Source organism: Rhineura floridana, chromosome 6 (assembly GCF_030035675.1).
Source record: "Rhineura floridana isolate rRhiFlo1 chromosome 6, rRhiFlo1.hap2, whole genome shotgun sequence".
NCBI lineage: Eukaryota > Metazoa > Chordata > Lepidosauria > Squamata > Rhineuridae > Rhineura > Rhineura floridana.
In genome coordinates this window covers 7,643,991-7,651,505 of record NC_084485.1, presented here as the reverse complement: position 1 = coordinate 7,651,505, position 7,515 = coordinate 7,643,991, and the positions used below count along the sequence as shown (strand labels likewise).

General features: G+C 41.8%; 1 protein-coding gene across 3 annotated transcripts; it reads left to right on the top strand.

Annotated features, from left to right (window-relative positions):
• Nucleotides 1–5,284, top strand: LOC133387016 (serine/arginine-rich splicing factor 6-like). 3 transcript variants are annotated; one of them, XM_061630904.1, is made up of 6 exons: nucleotides 34–360; nucleotides 805–953; nucleotides 2,433–2,554; nucleotides 2,736–2,944; nucleotides 3,535–3,618; nucleotides 3,798–5,284. In XM_061630904.1, exons 1-6 carry the CDS (start codon nucleotides 254–256, stop codon nucleotides 4,159–4,161), a joined length of 1,035 nt encoding a protein of 344 aa, XP_061486888.1. In that variant the 5' UTR covers nucleotides 34–253; the 3' UTR covers nucleotides 4,162–5,284. The 3 variants fall into 3 exon arrangements, 2 of the variants coding, with proteins under 2 accessions (XP_061486889.1, XP_061486888.1); XM_061630905.1 differs by lacking the exons at nucleotides 2,736–2,944; nucleotides 3,535–3,618; nucleotides 3,798–5,284 and adding an exon at nucleotides 1,832–1,996 and having other exon boundaries at nucleotides 1–360; nucleotides 2,433–2,521; XR_009763344.1 differs by lacking the exons at nucleotides 2,736–2,944; nucleotides 3,535–3,618; nucleotides 3,798–5,284 and adding an exon at nucleotides 1,832–2,099 and having other exon boundaries at nucleotides 2–360; nucleotides 2,433–2,521.
• The last annotated feature ends 2,231 nt before the right edge of the window (nucleotides 5,285–7,515 follow it).

The following is a 7,515-nucleotide window of genomic DNA, read 5'->3' as shown; positions in this document are numbered from 1 at the left end:
TATGCGCATTCCCTGCTTCTGCTTCTTTTCACCGGCTCCCTTGTGACGTCTTCGTACGCTATTGACCGCGGTGAGGTGAAACAGCCAGGCCCCGCCTACCACTATACAAGCCGTCGCGGGGGTTGGCGCCATCGTGCTGTGGAACAGGCCGCGGCCGTGAGTGTCCCGAAGAGCCCCCTGGCGGGCAAGTGTCTTCCGATCTTGTGGTCTTCCCTTTCTCCCCCCCTTCCTTTCTCCTTTCTAGGTCGCGGAGATGCCGCGCGTGTATATCGGCCGCTTAAGCTACCATGTGCGGGAAAAGGACATTCAGCGCTTCTTCGGCAGCTACGGCCGCTTGCTCGAGGTCGACTTAAAAAACGGGTGAGGGTGAAGCGGGGCAGGAAGAGGTCCGCGCGGGTTCATCTTGAGGCAGGAAATGGGGGAGGGGGGAAGAGGACGCGAGCCGTCGGTCTCGCGGCAGGCTACGGACGTCCTCAGCGGCGTCTGCTCCCCCCTTCTCGTGCCGCCTGGCGTCGTGTTGAAAATGGCGGCAGCCCCTATTGTCCCGTTAGCGGGGGGCCGGGCGAATGAAGAGGGGAATCTTTAGTGCGCGACACCCAATCTCTCCCTTTACTACCATTGAAAAGGCGGCCCCGGAACTCTGGAGCTAAGCAGTGGGTGCGTATCCGTGTGGGTTTGGTTGTGGGGAAGGACGGTGTTTGCTGCTGAGTCCAGGCTTTTTTTCTACTCTGTAGGGTTGTCCGGCCCTGCGCGAGTCATCGGTAACTTTTCTCCCTCTTTTCCTCCCCCTAATTCGTCTCCCAGGTATGGGTTTGTGGAATTCGAGGATTCCAGGGACGCGGAGGATGCCGTTTACGAGCTGAACGGCAAGGACCTGTGCGGGGAGCGGGTGATCGTGGAGCACGCCCGCGGGCCCCGCCGGGACAGGGACGGCTACAGCTCCAGCAGCCGCAGTGAGCGTTGCTCCGTCGCGGCCTACGTCAGGCGCGCGGGGGAGGGGTGGAGGAGGGATCAGCTGGGCGAGACTAGGGAGGCAGAGTGAGGGGACTGGTTGGCCAGGCCGTGGGCGGGGAGGGAATGGGAAGGGACAGTCCCCTTGGGACCGCTGGGATAGGAGGGTTGTTTAGGAGGAGGTTTGGTAGGCCCCCGGGTGGCGGGTGGCGGGCGTGGGTTCTTCCTGGTGGGTTCCGTTGTCGGTATGGGGCTTATTATACTTGACCCTTTAGTTCTGTAGGCTGGAAAAAAAATTAGGGGGTTAGGCATCCCCAGTGTAAATTGCACTCAAAAGTGCAACATCCCTCTGCAGGTGCTCAAAGCACAGGAGAGAGTGGGGAGGCATATGCGGGGATTTTGTATTAAGAACTCACTGCTCTTAATTAGACTACATCTGGCATAAATATTATGATCAGAAATTACAACTGAATGGAGAAAAGTTTGTGCTGTAAAGGTGCTGTCTAAAATAGGCACATACAGCTGTTTTTAAGCATTACCAAGTTCAGAAGCACTTTGCTTTGAATTCTCAAATATAAATGTCTGCTGAGACTTTTGAGGATGGTGATGGCTAATTTTAACAGAGGCTGATTATACTGAATTGGAAACAAAATATACACATGCTGATGGTATGTCCATTTTGTTTAGTTTTTTCTGGAAAGGATTTGGGATGCATCAGACTTATTGATATGATGGTTAAGAGCAGTAAGGTAGACAAATCTCTATTCTGATGGGTTGGTATTGGCGGGGGCGGGGTTTGCAAATGTGTATGTTTGTTTTTAAAGTTGTTGCATGTTCAATTCAAACTTTTTAACAAGTCCTTGATGTTTCAATTTGAAAGTGACCAGTGGGGCTGAGGCTGTGTCCACTGAGGCTAAGATGACTGCCTTTCCTGATTGGCCATGGCTTTTCCATACATTGTGTGACCCTTGCCCTATGACCCTTTGGCTGACCTTACCGGAAGCCATGACGACAGCAGCCTTTTGCCATTAGACGCAGGGTGATGGTGAGGATTCCAAGGGTTAGACAAAACTGGTTAAACTGAACTAGGTGACTGTTACCTTGCGTGTGTTGTGGCCAAACCACCACCAAATACCTCATACTGTGATGTAAGTACTTAGTGTAAACTAGTAAACGTTTTTGTAAAATGTAGAAATGCATGTAATCAGTTAAGTTTTATATTTTACAATGTTATGTAAAATAAAACTTAGCAAGGTAAATCTAATAAAGGAGCAGTCACTCTCTAACAGAGTTGAGGAGCACAGTCTTGTAGGATTTTAGTCCTTGATTTGCCCTTAATATATAAAATATGGCGAATTAAAATTTTTGTTGCAGGATTAGAAAGATAAAAGTCCTACTCCTGTAAATACAATTTGTAAACTAAAGTGAACTAACTTGTTTGCTTTTATACAAGGTTGCTAACGTATCTTTGTGTGATAAAGGTGGAGGAGGATATAGCAGTCGGAGAGCATCAGGAAGAGATAAATATGGACCACCTGTTCGTACAGAATACAGATTAATTGTTGAAAACCTTTCCAGTCGCTGTAGTTGGCAGGATTTAAAAGTATGTTGAAACAATAAGCCTTTTTCATAAAAAAACAATTCTTTATGAATTCCATAAACTTTGAAGAACTAACTTTGAAAAGTGTGTGTATTGAGTTTGTTGAACTTGCTAAGATTTGTCTTAAATTGATGTAGTACTACACCGATGTTTGTAGAGTGATACTGATAATTTAATTTTTAAGGATTTCATGAGGCAAGCTGGTGAGGTAACCTATGCGGATGCTCACAAAGAACGAACAAACGAAGGAGTAATTGAATTTCGTTCCTACTCTGCCATGAAGCATGCTCTAGACAAATTGGATGGTACAGAGATAAATGGACGAAAGATCAGGCTGGCTGAAGACAAACCACGGTCAAGCCATAGACGATCTTATTCTGGCAGTAGATCAAGGTATCTTTAGAACTGGTGCTGATGTGTTTTTGAACGTTTTTCTGTGTAGAAATTAAGCCTGAAATGGGGATATACAGAAAATTGCAGAAACTATTTCCCCTGGTTGGAGAAAAAATGCACCTTGCAATGGTAGGTACCACAATCTTCCAGTGGTCCCCATTACAGATGTTACACTGCTCGCTCACATTTCTTTGGATATCTATGCAAGAACATTAAATTCTGAGAACTTTACATGCTTTTGGCCATATTCAACTCTGCACCTCCACTGGCACAAAGGTATGTGCAATGGAAATTTCTCTCCTGGCCCCTCCAGCGCCCCTCCTCCAGTGTACCCTCAAAATCAAATCTAGAGCAGATTTGAGGAGTGGGGTGGAGAAGAAACAAGTCCTGTTGTGCCAGTGGAACCCTGCTGGTGTAGCATTGGATACAGTCATCAGTGATGTAAGAAGCTGTGATATTTTAAAACTAGACCAGTCAGATGATTCTCATAGTATAGTAATGTTTAGGGAACACATTTCATGTAATTCTGCTTCTTAAGAAGGGAAAATAGAATTATGCATGGTGCCCAAATATGTGCTGTTTCTTTTCAGATCACGTTCTAGAAGGCGATCACGCAGTAGAAGTCGTAGGAGCAGCCGCAGCAGATCCCGTAGTGCCTCAAAAAGCCGATCTCAGTGAGTACTAAGTTTATCAACAATACACTGGGTGGTGTGTTGGATGGAAATATTCTTCCTACCTGAAGTGCTTGTACTGTGCGTTGATATTTAATACTGGTTTCTAAACTAGTGGACTTTATAGTTAGAGCTTTTGAGTGTAGACTTACTGTGTAAATAACTTATTTTATTTTGAAAAGCTCTAAATCTAGGTCTCAAAGCAAAGATCGTTCCCGGTCGAGATCTAAAAGTAGAAAGTCAAGATCAAAGAGTAAGTCTAAGCTGAAATCCGACGGAGGTTCACAATCCCGCAGCAGATCCAAAGAGAAGTCTGAGAAGTCTCACAGCCGATCCAGGTCTGTGACTCAGTCACCAAAAGAAAATGGTAAAGGAGAAGCAAAGTCTAAATCAAGGTCAAGGAGCAGATCTCGTTCCAGTTCGCCTACGCAGCACCAACCTGCAAAGGCTCGATCAGAGTCCCCACTCAAGAGGGATGCATCACGATCTCGGTCACGTTCACATTCAAAATCTCGCTCACGTTCAAGATCCAGTTCACAAGATTGAGACTGGAACTCGTTTTCCTTTTCACATGATTATGGAACATTTGTATGCCAGGCCAGAAGTCTTTTATGTTAGTATTGGCGAAGTTGGGCTGCTTGATTGGAGAAAGAAGTGGCCCGAAACCCTCATAAATGAGGCAAAGGTTTGAAATATGTAAAACTTTGTGCAGAAGTGGCAAAGAGCAAGAAAAGATCCTCTTTTTGTAGAAATTAGGGTAAATCTTTGATTTTTTTTATAGTGTCCCAGCAGAAAGCTTCTATGGAGTGAAATATGGGTTTTATATAAAAACTGAGTGCAGAAGGTTTTTGGAAAGGTAATTCTTTAAGTGTTCCATTGTTAACAATTATGGAAACTAATTTAATAGGGTATGACTTGCTTCTAAAAGTGCATGAGAGCCTTATTGAACACGTCAGAGATGCTTATGAGCTGATGAAATTTCTAACGAAGTTTCAGTTGGAACACTTCCTCTGTGTTGTACCTGAACTTGCCAAAAGTTACTTCTTTGCTCCTTTGTCACCACCTGGAGGCAGTATCAATAACCTAATAAAATGATCTTCTCTAACTTTGCATGGTGCCTAAAAAAAATTAAGCTGATGTGTAGTGGTGACTCATGTGAACAAAATTCTAGGTGCCACATGAATTTTTTGTTACTTGGTTGCTCAATTTGCTATCAATTTCACTGCTGACATTCTGTATTTTAATTAAGAGTTTTTTAACTTTCCCTGAAATTGATGGCAGTTGATGGAACTTAAGTTCTAGTCTTAATGGGCAGTCTAGAACTAGATTTCCCCATGCAGTTTATGCAAGTGGTTAAGAATTCAAACCTGAATTCCCTTAATGTATGTAACAAATCAGTTAGCAACAATAGTGGAATATTAGCATAGCCTTGTAATCTTTATACAATGTGTAGTTTGACTTGTATAAAATTAAATCAGTGACTCCAGTGTTTACATTGTAGTATAGCATTATTTGCTAGATACTGTTTTAGAATAGACTAACTTTAGGTCTGGTACCTGAGTAAAGGAACCTGAAAATGGCTTATAATGCTGGTCTGCCAATGTTATTGATCACACAAGATATTGAATAGTAATTGAAATAGAAAACGGGTGTCTCTTTTTATGTAAGAGATTTGTCATCAAGCAGTGTTTGCTTTTTTTTTTGTAAATACATTACTTGGTTGACTCTTTAGCTGCCACTGTTAAATCAGGATCCAAGACCTAGAAACCTAAATAACTCAGTTTCAGTACTGGTTTCACTAGCCTTGCAGGCTCCACTAGTGACGCATAACCATCCTATATGCAGGATGCTGTCATCAGACCTGTTCTTTACTTCAGTTCTGAGTTTGAAGTAGAACCTAGCATCCATTTACATTTAACAAAGTAAATCCAGATGATGTGTTTCTCAAGCTGGCTTTTGTACCACATGGGTTTAAATGAAGCTAGTGTGAGTCCAGTTTTGTTCTCTAGAAAGCATGCAAAATAGTGACTGAAGCTTGTGTAAACTGGTACGCTGACAACTCTCACAAAGGGAGGGACATATTTATTGCACTGATTATACTTTACCTAGTCCAAATAAGCTGATACATGGTTAGGAACCTTTTTCCTCTAGTAGCATTTGCATTTTTCTGGCCCATTTTTAGAGTGCAGTGGAAGACTTCCAGAACATTTCTTTGTACTTAGGAAGTTATATTGCATTTTTCTGGGCATACGCACATTGCAAGGGTGGTGTACATAGTTAAAGAACATTAAGCACTGAAAATACAGCTCTAAAACCAGAAACTCTAAAAAGTACTAATACAGTAAACCATTTAGATGCTATAATGGTTGAAATAAAGTAGCTTTCATGAAAGGCTTAATGGCGGGAAAAGAAGATGCCAAATAAGCTGCTTTTAACAGGGCATTCCATAATCTGGGTGGTGTTGATCAGAAGCTGTCTTCATTTCCACCAGCCGCACCTAGCATGTACCTAGGGACAGGTAGAATAGGTTCAGAGGATCAGCAAAGTTCTCGTGAGTAGTTTCAAGTATAAGGAGACATTTCATGAAATAGTCTGGAAAATCCAGTTTGTCTAAAATGCTGCACCTGTGGGTCGCTGGTGTTTAATTTCTTCATAGGTCCAATTCAAGGTGTTAACATGCTTAAAAGATTTTAGAGGAAACATAGCCCCTATATTATGAAAGGCTTTTTACTCTTAACAAATAATGTGATTATTGTTAGAAGGGTTAGTACGTAGGAAAAGCCTTACTGAAAAGCAAAACTATGTTAAAGCAATTGGAGTCAAGCTGTTCATTTGTGTTTTGCTTGGTCATTGAATTTTTCAGTCAGAGGAATTCCTTTCTGAATAGTATCCCCAAGAAAATACCCACATCATTGTTGCAGAACTGATGTTACAACTGCCCTAGATTTATAGTTTTGACATCTGAGTTGGCAGTAAAAGCTTGCAGTGGCAAAGCTCTCATCTGTTTATTCCTAATGCAAACACAGCAATTTTTTCTCCATGACTAGCCACTTTTGTTTATCCTAATGCTACTCTGCTGAATCTGAAGCAAGAGGATGGCCAGTTTACACTTGCTTAGAAAGATTTGTTACCACTTTTTTGAAAACTGGATCAGCATCTGAATAGATCACAATTAATCTCCCCAATTTAATATAAGAATTCATCACTTTTATTTAGCTTTTAATTAAAATTCTCATTATTAGACCAGTAGCATAGTCAATCAAGTCAAATTTTAAAATACAAATCCATTTAAAAAAAAAAAAATCAAAACCAGCGGTTTAAAGTTCACCTCTCAGCATTATGAATGGAATGCAAACTGTAGCAAATACATTTTTAAGAGTTGTTTAAAAAAGGAATGAAGACAGGGTTCTGCATATTTATTTTGGGAGTTCCAAGGATAAGTAAGTGCTACTTTGCTTGCCAGTCTAATGAATCTTGAGGCAGAGGTTCAGAAGCCAACCAGTCTGAAGACATCAGGATTGTATGGATGCAGCCAGTACTTTAACATGTTAAGCATGTAGGGCTTCAAAGGTGGATGGTAATACTACTCTTCCCCCCCCCCTTTTTTTCCAAGGATATAGTGGCTTTGTTATGTACTTGTTCAAGTTTTCACAGTCTGATTTATTTACGTTTTTACACTGCTCTTCAGCCAAAATGCCTCCCAGGTGATTCGTTTTTCTTTTAAAGACAGTCCAAAATTGTTTTCAGTTTTGAGATATAGATATCAACCATGGACTGCGAAAAAGACAAATAATTGGGTGTTAGAACAAATTAAACCACAACTATCACTAGAAGCTAAAACGATGAAACTGAGGTTATCATACTTTGGACACAATGAGAAGACAACATGATTCATTAGAA